At 41.1% G+C, this 19,952-nt stretch overlaps 2 protein-coding genes across 3 annotated transcripts in view; both read right to left on the bottom strand.

The window, feature by feature from the left end:
- Positions 1 to 959, bottom strand: part of prrt1 (proline-rich transmembrane protein 1) — an 11,315-nt gene extending 10,356 nt beyond the window's left edge. Inside the window, exon 1 of the mRNA XM_040021529.1 lies at positions 846 to 959. Coding sequence (XP_039877463.1) covers positions 846 to 864 — 19 coding nt within the window. The 5' untranslated portion in view covers positions 865 to 959. The remainder of the gene's footprint in view (positions 1 to 845) is intronic.
- Positions 913 to 19,952, bottom strand: skiv2l (SKI2 homolog, superkiller viralicidic activity 2-like). 2 transcript variants are annotated; one of them, XM_040021511.1, is made up of 29 exons: positions 19,940 to 19,952; positions 19,486 to 19,604; positions 18,662 to 18,783; positions 18,323 to 18,440; positions 17,320 to 17,434; positions 17,123 to 17,197; positions 16,965 to 17,018; positions 16,712 to 16,869; positions 14,930 to 15,085; positions 14,641 to 14,786; positions 13,055 to 13,201; positions 12,884 to 12,968; positions 12,693 to 12,799; positions 12,345 to 12,491; positions 12,165 to 12,261; positions 11,843 to 12,055; positions 11,259 to 11,369; positions 10,501 to 10,612; positions 10,262 to 10,380; positions 9,380 to 9,511; positions 9,143 to 9,280; positions 8,943 to 9,047; positions 7,788 to 7,917; positions 7,546 to 7,672; positions 6,343 to 6,553; positions 5,399 to 5,509; positions 3,957 to 4,175; positions 3,428 to 3,568; positions 913 to 1,892 (listed from the first exon to the last, which is right to left on the bottom strand). In XM_040021511.1, the coding sequence occupies exons 1-29, from the start codon at positions 19,950 to 19,952 to the stop codon at positions 1,692 to 1,694; spliced, it is 3,729 nt and encodes a 1,242-aa protein (XP_039877445.1). In that variant the 3' UTR covers positions 913 to 1,691. The 2 variants fall into 2 exon arrangements, with proteins under 2 accessions (XP_039877445.1, XP_039877446.1); XM_040021512.1 differs by lacking the exon at positions 19,940 to 19,952 and adding an exon at positions 19,761 to 19,893.

Genomic DNA, 19,952 nt, shown 5'->3' with positions numbered 1-19,952 from the left:
ATCCATTCAGCTGAACACATTAACATCCCTGCTGTGTTTTAATGGTGTTGCATTCCCATGAGTGTCTTCTGAGCATCAGCAGATGTCCATCCATTGTTTAATTATAGCCTCTCAGATCTGATTAAAGCATAAGACAGCGGTCACGTTTACAGCCGGCTCCACATTATGCTCTTCACGCCTCCTGAGGCAAGATCAGGTGTCATCGTCTACTTTGTTTTACTGTTTATTTGAATATTTTTAAGAGGAAAGATGCAGTTCACCAGCAACATCAGTAACTGGTGCTTCAAATTCTAAAATATTAGAAAGTGGAAGGATTATAAAGTGTGTGTGTGTCTGTGGAAGAGAGGCTCGGGTTCACGAGCAATAAATGGTTGTTAAAGGCGTGCACGCGCAAAGGACACCCACATCCTGTCTATAGTCAGGAGAGATGTACGTAGGCCCGTGCGTAATGATGTGAGACATATATAACAGAGGGGAGGAAAAATAGGGAACAGGGAGTGCAGGAAGGATGTGAAAGCTCACTTCAGTGAAGAAAATCTGAACATGAAAATAAACTAAATGTAAAAGAAATAAATTCAGCAGATACACACAGAAAGTCTGATGATATTAGTTTAAAGTCTCCACGGCCCTGCGGTTATTTTTTCCAACCCCCACCAAAGCTGCACCCACACAGCGGTGCATCATCTTGTAGACACAGCAGAAGCAAAAGCGGATGGAGAGGTTGACAAGGGGGCAGCTGGGAAAAGCGCAGATGACAGCAAACTAGAAAAAACCAAAACACACACATATATATAGGCCGATGCCCTGGATCTGCCTTCATGCTTCAGACAATTAAAACGCCTCACCGTGCTTTTCTGACGACATGCTTTCAGATCTTCTGTCCGCCTCCTTTGATCGGATCTATTTTTTTTCCCTTTACTCCAGTTGGTGGTGAAAATCCTCCTTCAAGTGCGCGATGATGCAGACTTTTAATCCAAACGTGTGCAGCCCATCCTCAGGATGTTTTCATCTTTATTTCTTTAGCGGCAGTAACAACTTGAGGTGTTTTTTCTTCTTCCTTTGTTGCTTTAAACCCGGCTCTGTCACCGCGCACAGCTCCGTTCAGCTCCCCCTCCTCTCCTCTCTGTGCGCGCAGGGCAGTCTAATAATGTTTCTCCGCTAACGCGTCGCTGTACATTGAATTAATGAGACACAAAGCTATCGCTGTCTTAAAGCGACAGCTCGGACTCGGGCAGCGCGCACAGGCAGCAGGCTGGAACATCCCATTACAGCTCAACAAACGAGGCAGTCTCTGAATTGGATGGATCTCTCTCACCGCCCTCCCTCACACATCTTGTCCTCACATGATGACAGATTTGTAGTTAAGAAACCCAGAAGAATAGACCCATGCAAACAAACAAACAAAGGCAGGCTTTGAATAGAGATTTTTTTTTTTATTACTGTACAATAAATTACAATGCAGCCCCCAACCCCCACCTCACAGTCTGCACTTTGGTCTGTTTGATTAAAACAAGTCCCTCCATCCTGCTAAGAATTTATATGTAAACATCAACATGTTTTGTAGGCACATTCAGCTCCAAACATGTGAAGACACTCTTGCCTCAATTATCTCCTCCCTGTACATCTCCCTCACCCCTCCACCTCAAAGAAAGCACTTGGCTTCAGGCACACCTCCCCCCTCCTGCCACCTTTCAGTGGGTGTACAGGGAGGCAGTGAAGACAATGTCCCTGCGGATGGCCAAGGACGCCTTCTCCATCTTGCTCCCCAGGACGGAGTCTCCCACGATGCGGGCGGCCTGCCTCACCTCCTTCAGCACCTCGTCCAGGCGTTGGATGCAGCGGACCACCGTGCCCTCCTGGACGTCCGTGAGCTGGGCGATCTCTGCGAAGGGCTGGGACGGGACAGAGGAGGTGGTGAGTGACGAAGAGGAAACTTTAACAGCACGAATCACATCTTAAGTTTATCCATTCATAAAGTAAAGAAAGGAGACAGTTTCTATGGTAACATTCTGGTACTCCAGGATACTCTGTCTGGGGTGACATAAAGTGATAAACTCATTATATTTTGTAACATTAAATTGCATGTGATGAATAAAAACATGATTAGATTTGCAGGCAGCTTTAAAAAAAACAAAGAGCTTTTTAAGAACCACAAATCCTGATACCTGAAGCCAAAACTGAGAAGTTAGTGTTTAAATTCTCATGATTGTTCACAACATGCAGTTTGAGTAATCACACTACTTGTGATTCTAATCTTTGTCCTTATTTGCAACTGAATGATCGGGCTTGTTTTTGAGCTTTACTTTTCCTTTGGCAAGTACAAAGACCTGCAAAAATAAACCAGTGATGCTGTTTAACCGCTCTGCAGATCAGAAAAACAACAAAAAAGTTTAAAACAATTTTCATATAAGAAGAAATCATCTTGGGTTTTTCTGAGTAAAGAAGTAAAGCTCAGAGGACAAAAGTGGAGTCAACATTTCAAAGAAATAGAGTAGTATCTACATTATAGCAACAACTGATGGAGAGGAAATGCTACATGTAAGGGGGGGGGGGGTGTAAGAATATTTCTGAGGTTGCGTATGTTGAGAAGACAACAGTTAATTTCTTAAGATTTGATAACACTTATTGTCAACACCCAGAATTAAAAGCAAGTCTGAATCTGCAAACAGCCATGTTGGAGTAAATGTAAATGTCTTTTGGCTCTAACCTGGGATTGTAGATTTCAGGGAGTGTATTAATTTGGTAACTGCTAAAATTACTGGGTCATGTATTTGTTTAAAATCTTGTTAGCAGTCTGTAAGAAATCCATCACAAAGAAATGACAAAAACTGGATCCACCAACGCAAGACGAATGGCAGTTATGAAACTGAGTCACATGATAAGAGTTCAGGAGGAACAGTGTTGAGAAAAATGGAAGAAAGAGGCCAAATCCAGGTGTCAATGACAGGTTGAAGACTGGAATGTTGATGTAATAGGAACAAATGATAGTATTTTTTTTTTTTATTCCTTTTTGCTTTAAAGGGTTATAAATAAATAAATAATCTTATAAATATCACCAGTCCCAGTAACAGCAGGGATTAAAGTGTAATCTCTGTCATCTGGCATTGAGTGTTGTCTTAATCTGGATTCTTCCCTCCTGTTTGGGGTTAAATGTGCTCATCAGGTAGGCAGAGCTGGTGGATTAATATTAATATGCGTTACACTTTCTCGTCTCAGCAGAGGAACAGCACATCTGTGACCCGATGACTTGTTAGTTGGATTTAAGAGGATCACGCTCACCTCTGCTCCGAGAGCCCCAGCAGACTGAAAACTGCTTTTACTTCCTCTGTTCTCAGTGAAGTCATTCCCACACATTCTTAGACACACTTCCTCTCACCAAAAGGTGTGACTGGGGTCAAATAAAGCCCAACAAAGTGTTAAACCTCACCATTCCCCTGGCCCAGCAGTAAACCACCTCTGTGAGGCCAAACTTGAACTGGCCTACAAACTCCTCGGCCGTCTGCGGTATCCCACACTCCCGCTGCAGCTCTCCGATGCGCTGAGCCACCGACTTCACCTGCTCGATGCCCTGGTAGAGAAAAATGACAAGATCGGGATGCTGAGTTTAGCTGGTGGCCAGATTTGATCATGTAGGTACAAGTGACTCGCTCTCCCGCCTCTCAGTGTGGACATTATGAACCTGCTTTACAAACCGCGTCGCTGTACTTCTGCTCTTCTAGTGTCTGCACTGCTACTTAAGTCATCACTAATTCAGGCTGCCATAAAGCTCCTTCGTGTTTAAGCAAAAGACTCGGCGAGTGATTTCAAAGTGAGGGAGTGACTGGGGTGAGTCAGGTGACGTGCCCTCGCCGTCTTTCCTGCGGAACGTTGTTCATCAAATGTGCACATTGTCACATGACGTGAGTGTTTGTGTGTGAGTGAGTCATAAGGGAAAAAAAACTCCTCTGCCTCCTCACCTCCTGCAGTGTGTTGGTGATGTGCGGCTCCACCTGGGTGTTCTGAGTGAAGACCAGACAGGACAGCAGGGCGGCGCTCTCCTCGGGCGCCAGCGGGCTCAGGACGTTCTCGAACAGAAGCTCCGTCAGCAGCAGCTCGTGGCTGCTGATCTGACAGGCTACGCGGCCTTTCAGCTGCACTGCCCCGCCGCTGTCGATGTACTGGAGGGACTGAAGGACCTGAGGGAGGCCGGCGAGGAAAATAAACCTCTGAGTTTGTTTATTTTTGTGGAGTTTTGAAGGAAAAAGTGCTACTAAAACCTGGGAAACTATGCTAACAGATAAAAAATGTCAAGCATTCAACAACTTGAGTCCAGACTGAAAAATCTCACTGATATGAAATTTGAGGCGTAAGAAGAAATGTGGAGGGATTGCACTAGCTGTGACTGAAAGGTGGTGCAATCCCAGACATTTTACTGCAAAGGGAGCCTGAGGGAGTTCCTTATTGGTTCAATGTCCTGATGAGGATGACTGGATCCTCCATCACCTGACAAAGAGCTCATGCAAATGGCCGAGTGTGTGCACCATTACTGAACATGCAGCTGAACGCTTTGAGCTCGTTTACTGCCTCAAACCAGCTCTTTAATATATAATACTTAGGGCTGTCCCACATTTCTTTGGCAAGCAAGTTGCTGGTTCGATTCCAGATGTGCTGGTTCGATTCCACCTGTGGAGCCAAAAGTAGCATTGTATAACATTTGTACTTTGATTTACTGATTCAACTGTTGGGATCATCTTCTGTGATGAGGCGGTGAATCTTTGTCACTTTTAAAGAATATTTTTCCTCCAGCGCCACCTGGAGGATGAATTTTGCTTCTCTTGTGAAATGTAAACAGCACAGCGGGTAGAGTCTGCTTTAAGTGCTGAATAGCAAACATATGCATGTTAATACTAAATTCTATAATGGCAAAAATAAACAGCTTGTTAGCATCACTGTTAGCATAAGGTAATTTTTAAATATTAGCTCCTTTCTTTGTCTCTAAATTAAATATTTGTAAATTTTTTTCACCTATTTTGATGCTTTTATTAGAGACATAATCAGCAGAGAAAGACAAACGCAGCACAGATCCCATCTGGACTCAAATCGAGGACAATGTAGCAAACTTCTGATGTCTTGGGAATTATTGAGATTATCAAAAACCTCATTTAAGCAAACTCTGACTTTTGGGAAATTGTGATGGGAACTTTTTTATGTCTAAAAGGTATTATAAATTCAATAATTCATAGACATACGATCACACAGGAAGATGACGAAGAGGAAAATATTCCAATCTGAGAAGCAACCGAGAGGTCTTTACACTTTTTTTTTTTACTCAGTAAATGACTGACTTATAAAAATAGCCGGTGATTCATTTTTCTGCCAACGGACAGAAACACGTCAGGATAAAGACTCTCATCCAAACCTTGATCCTCTGGTGGTATTCTGGCAGCAGAGTCAGAGACTGGTCCGACACAAGGAAGAGGAGCTGGTCCAGCTCTTCCTGCAGGCTCATCCTCTCCTTAATCCGAGCAAACTGACACACACAGACACACAGGATACTCAATTTGAGAAATGAAACAGCAGAACTTGGCCTAAATCCAGTGAATTCAACAGAGAAGAAGATAATAAAAAACTTCTGTACTCTCATTAACGCATCTTTAGCTAACGCAGCTTTAAACCACTGAGGACGATCTCCACACCGCCAATTTTTATTACCCACAAGGTTGAATAAAGACATAAGGAAGTGTGAATGTGCAGTGATAACAGGAGACACTGATACTGCAAGTAAGAGCTTGTTATCTTGCAGAGTAATGAGAGAGAGAGTGTGTGTGTGTGTGTGTGTGTGTGTGTGTGTGTGTGTGTGTGTGTGTGTGTGTGTGTGTGTGTGTGTGTGTGTGTGTGTGTGTGTGTGTGTGTGTATTGGTGGCTCAAATAACACGCTGTGCCTGTGAGACAGTGATGAGCTGCAGCTATGAGCCTATATGGGTAATTATAGAAGCAGTCAGCTCAGATTCTTGCATCTTATCTCCCCAATGAAGCTGCCAGGAAGACAGGAGAGACGGCACAGAAGCAGAGATCTGGTTTTTGAGTTTGATGTTATTATTGTGAAATTAGAAGAGGGGGGAAAAATTGGAAGGATAAAAAGAAACTGGCGGTGTTGTGAGAAGGGAGAAACGAGAGACGCTATCAAGGAGGGGGGCCGGTCTTATGTAAGGATGTTAATTAGCTGCATAGATGTGTAACTGCTGCACAAAATAAATGTGATTTTCTTTCTTTATGAGCAAACACTCGGGCTGAGACACTTTTCTCATTGCAGCATATTTTTAAAACTGTCGCGCGCACACGCACACACACAGACACACACACCTGCTCTGCGAACATGGGTGAGTGGATGCAGTTGAAATCTCTGAGGCTGTCTTGCAGCACACGGAGCCTCATGTTGGCCTCCACCACATCAACGCTCTTCAGCTGGAGGTCATTGACGGGGTCAAGGGTTGCTATGCCGCCGGGGTTAGCCTCTGCCAATCGAAGCAGCTCCTGTGTCGCCGTGGAGATGGCTTGACCAGGAGGATCAAGCCTAAAAGACAAAGGGAAGTGATGAAGATTTTTAGCTTGACAGTGTAGACTGATCTGAGAAATGCAAGAAAATGACAACAACAACAAAGGCCAGATATTTTTAAACTATAGCAGTGACAAAAAAGAAAAGGTGGTAATCCATCTGGTAGAGTGATGAGGCCCTTTTCATTTCTCCCTGTAAACCCTGTCAATATCTGTAGTGTCGCTTTCATAAGAGAACAAAAAACACAGTAAAAACCAGCTAAAAATAAAAGAAAATACAAAAGAAAATCAATAAAGATATGTAATTATGAAGCACAACCAGCAACAGAATCAGACAAATGTATATATTTTCACCTCCTACTTCATTAGGTACACCTATTCAGCTACATATTACATGCCAACATTTAATCAGCCAATCACATGGCAGACATTTTCAGTGGAATTAGATATGTAGACATGGTCAAGACAACCTGCTGAAGTTCAAACTAAGCATCAGAATGAGGAAGAAATGTGATTAAAGTGATTTTGAACGTGACATGGTTGTTGGTTGAAGTATTTCAGAACTGCTGGTCTCCCAGGATTTTCCCACACAACCATCTGTAGGCGGATAGAAAGGCAACAGTAACTAAAATAACCACTAACTACAACCCAAGTATGCAGAAGAGCACCTATGAATGGGCAACTTATTAAAACCTCGGAGCAGGTGACAAACTGAGGTTACAATTCAACCAGGAAAAATGTTGCCTGGTATAATGAGTCTTGATTCTTCCTGCAACATTCACATAGTCGGGTCAGAATTTGGGGTATATAACATGAAAGCATGTGAGAGATATTTTTTTGGCACATTTTTGGCTTCTTAGCACCAACTAAACATTGTTGCTGATCATGGTGATCCCTTATGACCCATCTTCTGATGGCAGTATAACACGCTGTTTCACGCTGTTGAAATAGGATCCTCATTAGAAAAATAAATAAAGTGCTTAAATCACGACAAAGACAACAAATGCATACTTGAATCGTGGCTGTTGCCTCTTGTTGTAATTATCGATGATCCTTTCTGGAATCACTTTGAGGGTTTTCACCGTGATGGCTGAGATGTCCTGAAGCTTCAACTTCTGCACCGTGTGACTGCAGGGGCCTGATGAACGTTAAAGGCAAAACAGGAAATTAATTACATCAAATAATTGAAAAGTGGTTCGTGAAAGCGATCACACAGAGCTGGCTAGCATCTGCAGCTAACCCCACCTCCTCACCTTCAGGTATGAAGAGAGACGTGTTGTGGAGGTGAGGCAGAGCGGCGTTGTCGTTGCCTTTTCCTTCCTCGTTGCCCTTCTCACAGATGATGAGGGCTGTGAAGGTGCGGTTCACAGAGGCACTGGACACCTGAGGCACAGAGAAAAGTCAGAGAACGATACGGGAGCAAGGACACTGTACACTGTTCACACATGAGGGAGATCTGTGGCAATCCGAACACATGTAGGTTGGGTGACGTAGAAACTCTACACCACCCTCTGCTGAGAATGAGCGTCTGGATGTATTTCCTCTTTTACTGGTGACCCGTTCAGCTTTTATGTCACCTGTCTCACCAGTGAGACCAGAGGCTGGGCACAGAGCTCATATGGAGACTTGTTCAGCTCAACATCGCCGACAATATTATTTAAGAAAAAATCTTCTTTGTGACTCTGTATCACTTTCTGATTGTCTCACTGTCCGTATCATTTTCCCATTTTCCTTTTGTCACGATGTTCATCAACTAATTCAGCCTTAATATGAGCAGATAAAACAAAAGTAATGTACTGACTTTGAACATCTAAGCACCAAAGCAACCTATAAATAACACAAACTTCATTAGAAAAAAAACAACAGAGCTGAAGAGCCTGATTAATAGTTCCGTTTTATTTATTTTTTTTAGGCAAAACAACGTCTTTGGTACCAATTTTTCAAATTTTATTTGTGTGAGCAAAGAATTTGAAACAGGATGATTTTAGGTTATTGTTTACTTTCTGTGTATTCATCTCACTGGAGGAATTAACGACACTGAAACATGCATCAAACTAGCAACTTTCACTTTTCGCTCAATAATCAGCCATTTTTTAATCCTAGTTTGCATTTTTATACAAAATCTGATTATTTATTTCACTTGTTAATTGCCACTGTTACATAATTCTACACAAATAAGCTATTCTTTTCTTTATGAAATAAATCCTATGTAAGATTTAGCCCCTCTTTAGGTTTTTATCTTTTGCACAGCACAATCAGGTAAGTGTCTGATTGCTCATGCATCCACAGTCACACAAAACCGTCTTCATCCACAAGTAGTATCTGCTCTGAAACAGGTAATATGACCCCAAATAGTCCTGGTGTCACAGAATAGCTGTGGTTGGGTGTCACACTGAATATACACCTACCTGTAGGATAACTCCTAAGGCGTTGAGATGCTGTTTGTTGTTAACCACAATGACTCGACCCACTGAGAGAGCCTTGAGCCCATTCACAGACTCCAGAATAGCGTGCTGAGATTGAGACGGGGAGGAAATGATAAAGGTAAACAAGCAGCTGATTAAAGCTGTATGAATGTAATCGTGATTCTGAATATGTCCGAGTTTACCTGGACTGCTTCTGTGGTTTTCTTCAGCTCGGTGACCGTGTGGTAGTAAGGCAACAGGTCAGAGAGCTGGCCCTCTGTGTCCACGGAGGGCATAGCGGACAACATCTGCTTCAGCTGGCTGATCCTCTTCTCGTGGGTCTGCAGCAGCAAGACAAAATTTAAAAGAAACATTTCTCAGCTGCTCTTAGACAGGAAACATGTTACAGAGCAACAATTCAATGAAGCTGTAAATGTTACCTGAGTATCTCTGTGGCTTTCAGAGAAGCTCCTCCTCATCATGTCGGTCACACGGAGGGCTTCGACTCGCAGCAGGTTGAGGATCATGGTGTAAGTCAGTCTGAACTGGGACTGGAGAAGGGTGGGCTTACCCTGAGGGAGACACACAGGAAGAAGAGTCAGCACAGAAATGGGATGCAAACCATTTTCTAAAGCTAGAAAATCAAAACTGCTCTGATTCCAATTCATCTACTGACGCCACTGATTTCTTTTTTAAAGCGTAACACTTTGTAATTACTTACAGCCACACCACCCAGCGTATGCCTGATCTCACCCCAGCAGATTTTGTATTTACTTGGGTCATCTTAGCCTAATATTAGGATTTGTTTAATGATATGAAACATATGCAAAAAGAAACTAACAAACCAACAAATATAGGAAGGAGGAAAATACTTTTTCACAGCACTGTACATCTCAAAAATTAATATCAGCCTTGAAAGTCCAGAAATATTGTGAAAAAAGACCACAGCCTATTTAATTTTGCACCATCTGTAGAAGAGGAGGCTCTGGCTTTCTACGTTTACAAAAGAAAGTAAAGCATCCATGAAAGAAAAAAGGATAAAAAACACAATTTGTGTTTCAGTTCCACACTGAACCCAAAGCAGTGCTTTTCAAACTGGCACAGAGGGAGACTGTGTTAAAATAGCCCACTCAACTGTGTAATTAAATGTTAAATGAATAACGGAGCGTGCAACACCTTCCTTGAATCACAGCCAAAATAAACAAGCGGTGCAGCTTTGCTTTAGATGTGGAGAGATGGGTACCGAGAGACTTGAGTGGAACGATGTATAAACCCACGCGGCAGGTAGATGTTATGAAATGAAACCCTGCTGCGGCCCTCACCAGCATCATGACGTGCAGATCCGCCATCTCGTGAACGCCGGCTTTACACAGAATGATCACAGTGCCCGTGGCGTCCAAACCTCTCCGGCCCGCTCTGCCCGCCATCTGAATATACTCACCTAAAAATATGGTTCATGGCATGAGCACAGGTCTCAAAATGCTTGTTTTTCCTCAGCTACAATTTATCCTCAAGGACTAGCAAGCATTAGTGATGGCGGCTGAGATGGAGAGTATCAAACCTGGCAGCAGATTTCGGAAGCCGGTTCCATCATGTTTCCTGATGCTGTCGAACACCACGGTCCTGGCGGGCATGTTCACTCCCATCGCAAAGGTCTCGGTGGCAAACAGCACCTGGGAGAGGAAGGGAAGATGCAGACAGCTGGTAGAGCTAATTTTATTTGCAAATGAAGGTGAGTGTAGCAAATAGGTGGGGTTGCAGCACAAAATTGCCTCTTTTTCCTCTGATCTCATTCTTCCAAAGAGAAAACAAGCCCTGTAGCTACATCTCATCCAAGATTCAGCCTGCAGGCTCACTAACCATCATCCGCTTTTCTGACCACAGCTATTACAGAGAAATTCCAAGTCATTTCCATCAAATACTTCCCCACCTGATCATCACAGATTTGCTTGAGAAAACAAATTCCAAGAAAAAGACGCACTTGATATTAAGATACGGAAAGATATTTTTCTACCACCATATTTGTTTTCACAGAATTCTCTGATTTGCTAATTGTGCATAACTTTAGTTTTTTCCTCACAGCAGCGTTACTGACGATATTAGCGCAGGTGGTTACACCACAGATTAACATCTGCACCCCCATGAGACTATTAATACTTATGTATTAAGTGTGGTGCATTGCTCCCTCTGCCACAATAATCTCAATAACATCCTGTAGTGTGTGTTGCACCAATATTTTCAAAAGCATGATTTCAAACACAGCTGTGGTCCAAGCCACATTAGCATCATAGCTTTGTTTCAACTTCCAGTCACGCTCACCTTTACGAGGCCTCTGGAAAAAAGCATCTCAATGACCTCCTTCAGGATTGGCAGGATCCCGCTGTGATGGACTGCGATTCCTCTCTTCAACAGGTCTCTCATGAGCAAGATCTAAAAGAAGACCCCAATGACAAGTTTAATGTTACATTAACATGTTCTATTGTGGGCAAAACACCATAAATCTTTGACTGGAAGTCAGTTTAAGTGTGCTGCAAATTAAGCCGCTGTTTAAGAAAAGTCTAAAATCCTAAAAAGCACAAAGATTCAGTCATTTTCAAATTAAAATTTCTTGTATTTATGGAAATAAATTAATTATGCATATTCTTTCATGTCCATGTTGAGTGTATGTAAACTAACCACGTCTGTGCATATGCTGCAGTGAAACTGCACACCAAAATAGCAAATCTTTTTATATGCCTTCATTATTATGATGAATATATTGTACCTAGGGGAGCTTTTTGTTCCAGATGATTATTAAATACTCATATAAAAGAAGAAATTATCATTCATCACAATTCAGAAAGCAGCCTGTATTAACAGTCTGGGGGAGAGGAAAAGCAGGGCCCCTGCTGACTGCTCGTTACCTGAGGCAGCTGCCGGTCTCCTCCTCGGAGGCGAGTGAGACTTTTCTGGAAGAAAGAGTGAATTTCCGCCTTCTCTATGGAGGTGGTTAGGTCCATGGAGTCCAGCGAGCGGGCGTTCTCGTCACAGCGTGTTCGAGAAAAGGTGAATGCAACCACCGGGGTCTGCTGCCGCTGGGACAGGAAGTGCAGGAGGGTGAGCCACACTGATCGGTCCTGTGGGGTGAAGCAAATAATTAAAAAATAGGGAGATGGATGAAAACAGGAAATAAGAGGATGACTTGGAGAGAAATCAAAAGGCAAAATAGTGACAAAAGAGAATTACCTGACTAGCGGTGGTGTTTTGAGAGGTGTTTTTTGTGCCAAATGACTGAGCATGTTTGCTGGTGCGCTCCTTCTTAGCATCGACGGCTGCGTAATATCTGAACAAGAAACACAACTTCCTCTTTGAGAAACAACTTCAAGAAATTATTAACTAGGGAAGCACCACGCGGCGAAGCTGTACCCTTTAGTGAGGAAGTTTCCTGTAGCATCCACCAGCAGGAACATCTCTTTCTGAGTCTTGGTGCTGTTCCCCGTGTACAGATAATGCTCCAAGGGCACGGGTCTCTTTAGTGTGCTGATCACATAAATGTGCCTCTTCTTAATACGACTGGGGTAAAAAAAAAAAAAAAAAAAACAATAATAAGGGCGAGACAGAGAAATGCAATTAATGGCGGAAGCTGAAGTCTTGCTTTGAATCGTTTTGTGCGAGAGCAGATTTCTAAAGGAGAATTACCGACTGCAGCCACTGTCACCACTCCACAATTAGCTCTCTAATGCTCAGTGGCTGCTGTCAGCGTGGTGCACCTACCCGATCCACTCACTGAACTCCAGAGCGTTTGGCACTGTGGCGCTGAGGAGAATGATACTGACGTGATCGGGAAGCATAATCAGAACCTCCTCCCACACAACCCCTCTCTGAGGAAAGCAAACACGAGAGGAAAGTCAATTAACCTCGAAAATCAGCTGGAAAAAAATGAATCCGTGGGAGCGCTCCCTGACCTCAGCGTCGTTGATGTAGTGAACCTCGTCGAAGATCACCCACTCCAAGTCCCTGATGACCTCTGAACCGTTGTAAAGCATAGACCTGAGAGAGGAGAGGACGGAGCAATCTAGAAACTTTACTCTACCCAATACGTTGCTTCTAATATTTACAACAAACAGTCCGAGCACCTGAGGATCTCAGTGGTCATGATGAGGCAGGACGACTCAGGACTGAGCTGGACGTCGCCCGTAAGGAGTCCAACGTCCCCAAATGTGTTTTTAAAGTCTCTGAACTTCTGATTGGACAGAGCCTTGATAGGAGATGTGTAGATGGTCCTTTAACAACACAAGAAAGAGAGAGAGAGGAAAATAAACCTCTAATAAACCTCTGCAAAGAAAAAACACTTTAATCTGGATGTTATAGGTCTAATTATGTATTAAATATATATATTAGAAGACTACAGACTGTGAAGTCTAATAATGCCAAACAAGAACAAAATAATGACATTAAAAACTTTATGTTCGACCACAACACTAAACAGCTGTTTACCTGTTACGTGCCTCACTGTCAGGTAACAGATGACAACAACAAGCAGTAACAGTCTTCAGATTAAAGGGTTACATATGCTAAATGTATCGATTCCTGCATACACTTTAAGTATAGAAAAATTAAAAAACAAACACCAGTCGATAAATATAAGTCACCAAGTATCAGCCATCCATTGGATAGGAAGGAAAACTGTAAATGTTTGGAAACAAAGTATTTGACTTTTGTGCCACCTAGTGGTTGTGTCAGAATAACAAAGACTGTGAAAGTGCCAACAAAAGCTGCTTTTATTCTGGGGTGTAATATTTATTTATTTGAATCTAAGTCATGTTATCCATTTGCCACAGAACAGTTTGAAGTAAACCTTAAATAAGAAACTTAGCCATAATATAACATAACACATAACATAATATAACCACTCTATCATTACCTAATGGTGAGACTCAGGCTATTAAAATATTAAAAGTAACTTTTTACTATTTATTTTATGATTTAGTTATGTCACTTTAATCTGTCTGTGTTTGTTTACTGTCCTCAAAGCTACATGATCGGGAGTCAAAGGTCAGCAGTGGCTCAGGTGACATCGTGAATCTCAAGTGAATCGTCGGTATGATTAAAAGTACTGTTTTAATGTTTGTGTTTAGCACTATAAACAACCCTTTTTAAGATTGTTCTCACTGTGATTAAGTATAGCAGTGAACAGGCCAAACAATACTGCAGCATGGCATAATTTGATATTTATTATTATTTTATTTATATATTATTATTGTATATTATAATTTAAAATGTCGTAGCAGAGCATTTCCAGCTTGTTCCATTCTTTACTGGGGATTTATGTACTTTCATTTTAAGTACATGAATTAAGTTCATCTTGTCTTCTTTCTTCCTGGTGTAAGGATATCAGTGGTTTTGTAACGTATTCATTTGTATTCGTATTTAAAAAGTATTTATATAGTGCTTTTTTATTCCTATGAAGCACATGTTTTACACGTGTAGAACTTTCATCAGGAGCAATTTGGGGTTCAGTATCTGGCCCAATGATGTGACATGTGGAGCTGGGGATCAAACCACCTTCGGCAGACAACTATGTGAGCTGTGAGTCACAGCTGTCTCGTGTCATTAGTGTTTCTTGCTTCTTTTCCAGCCTTGAAGACAAGAACAACCTCTGTCTTACAGCTTGTACTGAAAAAGGGTTTAGCTCACTTCTGAGCTGTGCACAAATACACACCTCGTCATGTGTTTCTGTGAGAGAGCGATGGCATACTCGGCCACCACTGTTTTTCCAGCAGACGTGTGCGCGGCCACAAACACGGAGTCGTGAGCTTCCAGCCTCAGCACGGCCTGCTTCTGGAAAACATCGAGCTCAAAAGGCCACTGCAGCAGAGAAACAGGGAAAAAAGAAAAAGGTTTTCACTTAACAGCTCACCACATGCCGTGTTCAGAGAAGCAACAGAGAGAGGTGAAAATATCAAAATAAGACAAATGGATTTTATTTTTTTTTTATGTTGAATCCAAACCTTGAAAGCTGGGTTTGGGATGCGTTTGTAGAAGTCATCGCAGGGTGATGTTATATTCACAGGAATGGCCCATTTCTTGTTTTCCTCTGTGTTCTCTTTTAGCTTTGATTTCTCTTCTTTTCCTTTCTCTGGAGGAGACGAGGATAACGCAGCATCCTGCAGGCAGAGGAGAAGGAAACAAAGCTTCAGAGCAGTTCATATTTAGCAACACTCGACAGTTAACTCACATCAATTTCCTTTTATTTTAATGTCTGTCTGTTTACTGCTACGCGAATAGCAGCATTTATTTTTACAAATTCTGCACTGGAAAAAGACTGAATTAAAATCAGAACTAAATACTGAAAACAGCTTTATCAACACCACAATTAAAGGATGAATGCAGGAGAGAAGGATGAGAAGTAATTTCCCTAAACTTGTTCTCAGTGTTTTTCCAGATTTTACCTCTCGTCTTTTCTTTCTGCATCTATGACAACAAAGAACGATCATCTGGTCAGTTACTTCTGGCCCAGCCCGGGCACCGTCTGAAGACTAGGGGTGATCGTGCCTTTGCCTCAGTAGCACCAAACCTCTGGAATACTCTTCCTGCTATCATTCGTGCCTCTGACTCCATTCGGTCCTTTAAAGCATGCTTGAAAACCTGGCTTTTCCGACATGCTGATTGTCACCGCTCATTAGTTGTTGTATCGTTACTCATTTCTCTGGATTATCATGAATTCTCCCCATCCCTACTTACTAATGCCTTTGTTTGTTTTTGCTATTTTACCTCATTTTAATGACTTACTGTTCAGTGTAATCATTTTACTGTTTATTCCTTACTGTGAAGCACTTTGGTGTACCCCCTGGTTTTAAATGTGCTATATAAATAAAATTGTATTGTGTTGTACTCGGAACAATTCAAAGAAAGAATAAAAGAACGCATTCATGCCTGATACCAAACTTGCTTCCCATATTTCAAATTTTTCATTCATTTTCAAACGGTCTGTGTTTGAATTCATCTTCAGGGTTTCTCCTTGTTTAAAACAGGCTTTTGAGGGTTGGTGATACACATGTAAGAGTATGTTACTCAACAGATCTCCGTGTGTTTGAATCCATTTCAAGTTAATTGAGTAAATGGCACCTCTGTTACATTTTAGGTGAATCTCCTTTGGTGGAGAACTAAATTATGCTCAATGCATAAAAAACCCAACCTGTACATCAAAACTTTGTTTAAAGGTTGTCAGACGTCCACGTGACACCAGGCAGTATGTTTTTAAAAAAAGCAAATACGACATTCGTTTGATTGTATAATGACTGTGGTCAAGAAACATATTTGCCCTTTACATGCATCTACATGTAAATGACATCTCTAAAAGTGTTATGTCTCACTGTGGGCTGCACCGTGTTACTGTGGTAGAAGTTACGTTTGGTAGTACTGCTGCCTTGAGGAAGAAGGTTCTGGGTTCAGGTCTACTGGTTGGCTAACAGGCAACCACTTTTCTTTTTTCAATGTTTGTTCAAGATCTGAGTTTTCACCTTCGAACCAAACCTGAGCATTAAGATGTCGGGCAAAACTTCCTTTTCACTGAGTGTTTGCTGGGTGGGAACCATCTCAATACACAACACAGGCGAATTTGACCACATGTAAAACTTCTCCCATCATATTAACCTTCACATTTTTAATCGAGCTGTTTGCTATATTTACTTAAAGATATTGCGCTAATATTTATCATTCACAGTCATTCATTTCAGGGAGTATAATCTGAAGAAAAGCATTTTACCAGATATCTGAAATAAAAGATGTACCTTGATGCCCAGGTCTTCAAGACTGTTTGTTCGTGGTAGTTTGGGGGCATCTTCACTTTCTTTGTCTTTCTCCTTCTCCTCAAGCTGCAAACCACTAATGCCTTCCACGGTAGACAGGAGCGACATGAGGTTGACCTCTGGCTTCGCTATTTTGGCATCTTCAGGATACAATTTTAAAAAGACAAAATCATTAATTTATCTACTTTTAGACCATGTAGTATTTTTTTTTTGTTGGGACAGTCTGAGTTCTAACCTTTGTCAGTAAAGTCCATCCCAGCTTTCAGTCCAGGGGCCACCTTCAGTAAATCTATAAAAGAGTAATGACAAACTCAAACTCTAAGAGGTGAAATAATAAAATATGTTTGACTTTATTTTACGTTGATCCTGCTTAAAAGAGGGAAAAAAAATCACCACTCTCAAAGTCAATTTCCTCCTCCAGCTCAGATTTCTTCTTGATTTGTTCAAGCGTCAGTTCCTCCATTCCTCCTGTGACAATAACAACAAGAATATTAATAGATAACAAAACTCCTCAGTTTCGACATCTGAACTAAAGAAAGATACAGGAAATCACTAAGAAAAAATGCTTTGAATGAATGAAAGAATCTCACCGGGGAGGAACGGGTAGTTGGTGTTGCTTCCTCGAAGGCTTTCAGAAGGAGGCCCAGGCTGGCGCTGCAATGACAGCGAGTTCTTTGCAGACAGGCCGGTGTTCTCCAGTAACACCTACAGGTGGAAAAAAAGAAGAAGAAAGAATACAGACCCAAAATGAAATGAATCAAGCCAACCTTTGATTACAGTGATAATGTGCAGGACCATAATGATAACCTGCTGCTAGACTCTGACTCTTCAATATGAACAAACAGATCTGAAGATAAAAGCAGAAGTGAAAAATAGTGACAACTTGAGTGTGAAAATTTTGTTTTTGTTTTTTAAATTAAATCTAGGTGGCCCTAAAATCTAAAAGATCTATTTTTTTCCAAAATGGATAAAATCAGTCTTGAAAAATATGTATAGAAATATGCATGTAAAGTTTTGGCCAATGACACAGTTGCTATACACAACCACAGTGAATTTCAAATCAAACAATCAAGATTTGATTGAAAAGCAAACTTGGCTTAATTCAAGGAGTTTAACAAAAGTTTTAACTGTTAAGGAATTACAGCCATTTAATACACAGTCCTCTAATTTCATAGGCTAAAAAGAAACTGGATAATTGATTGACAAGCAGTTTTATGATTAGGTCAGGCCTGTTCCTTCATTCTTCCATGACACATTAAATAAGAGAAAAGCTCTGGGGTTGATTCCAAGAGTTGGGCTTGCATTTGGTAGCTGTTCACTGGATCACTAAAAAGCCTAAAGAGATGCTGAAGAATGTGAAGGAGACCATTTTTAGGCTGAAAAAGCCAAATTAAACTTCTCAGAGAGTAAGGCATCTCCAAAAAAAGAAGTTGATCCAAGTATTAAAATGAACCACATATTTAAAATGACCACACATATTTAAAGCTGAAACAGCAAAGCACTTTTAATAAACAATAAGATACTCTTTGTCAGGTTCAATAATGATTTGACAATAATGATTTTATTTTAATAAGGAAAATGTTGCCACGTTACCTCAGTGAAGTCCAGCAGCATTCCTGTGGTTGGATCTCTGACAACAGACAGTCCCGAGTGAAGCGGAGATGGACAACAGTTGAGCAGAGAGTCAACGTCAACCTTCCTCTGGGTCACCCTGATGAGAAAAGCAACACACACACACACAAAAATCACATCTTTAAACATACGTTGATTTTAACCCAATAATAATTACAATATCAGATTTGACTTTCCCCCCGTAGACACGTTAGATTTCAGGAAGCAATGATTTCAAGAAACTCTCTTAATTATTTAGTGAAATCAATAAATATGCCTATTAGTGTTTTTTTTAATTAGCAATATAAAAAACATAAATACTTGAGAAACTTCTGGAAGGCAAAGTCTTTGTCGTGTATAGGAAGCCATGCAGGGTCTCTTAAAAACTGTTTCTCTACTTCTGTCTCCAGGTTCAGGTTTGTGGGAGGAAGCCCGTGAGGGAGCTGTGGATGGGAAAAAAAAGAGATCAGAGAGACATCCTGAAGAGCCACATAAACAAAACAAGTCAAATAATTCCCCTATATTTACATAAGTTATAAATGAACACCATCAACTATCCCCCAAAGATAAAACACAATCAAATCTTATTTAATATAAGCAATCAGCTCAGGTGAAACTAAACCATAATGTTAAGTCACTTAGATAATATGAAATTTTAATAAGCATCACTTTGAATAAGTTCTGAAGAAGCTAAATGTGCTAGATTAGGTGACTTGAATACAAAAATGTATGGGTAAAGCAATTGTACAAGGATTGGCTTTATTTGTTTTTGTTTTTATTTTGTTTCTTGTATCTAAAGTAATTCTCATTAGGAAACAAATAAATTAAATATTTTAAAGTCTTTGGGTCAACCCCTAGATTTGTATCTACTCCCTTGTTTATTTCAGAATGGGGAAAAAGTAGGTCTACATGGGTTTTCACTCACAGTGCATAATCATAATACAAGGGAACAGGGCTTTAGTCTTAAAAAGCTCCACTGCAACGGCATTAGTGATTTCCAATCACAAGCCCGGAAGCATGCCATTATCGTTGAGTTGAAGAATTCTTAATCCTTTACATTAGGTTGTAACACAGACCAAATCATTTTATTGGACTACAACTTAGCTAAAATAGTATGAGTAAACAGTATCTCACTCCTTACTGACCGTGCTATGTGGAGGTAAAGACTGGCCGGGCACGGGGTGTGTGATAAGCTCAAACCTGCCAGAGCATCCCATCTCCAGCAGGGACATGGGCAGATCCATGGGGCCCGGAGGGGGCACATCTGCAGAGAGACAACATAAAGAGTCTGAATGGATGAGCAAGCACACATTCACGCAGGCTGCATTAAAAAGATGAAGAAAAAGACTGTCAGGTTAAATTAACCATTTATCTGGTCGTATTTATTCCGTAAATGCTTAACGGATATTACCACACTTACTTGCTGATTAGCTAAATATTAAATCTGTGCTTTATGAGGGTGCAGAAAGAAGCTACTCTGTTAGCCATAGCATCATAAGATACATCAATGGAGCTAGTTAACCAAAAATAAACATAATACAGTTAGATATTTATAATTATTTAAGGAGCGGGCTTGACAAATTACAACCCACAACGTACTTAGTCTATCCAT

This window comes from Simochromis diagramma, unplaced genomic scaffold (assembly GCF_900408965.1).
Source record: "Simochromis diagramma unplaced genomic scaffold, fSimDia1.1 OVJJ01000753.1, whole genome shotgun sequence".
Lineage (NCBI taxonomy): Eukaryota > Metazoa > Chordata > Actinopteri > Cichliformes > Cichlidae > Simochromis > Simochromis diagramma.
This window is presented reverse-complemented; position numbering and strand designations above follow the sequence as displayed.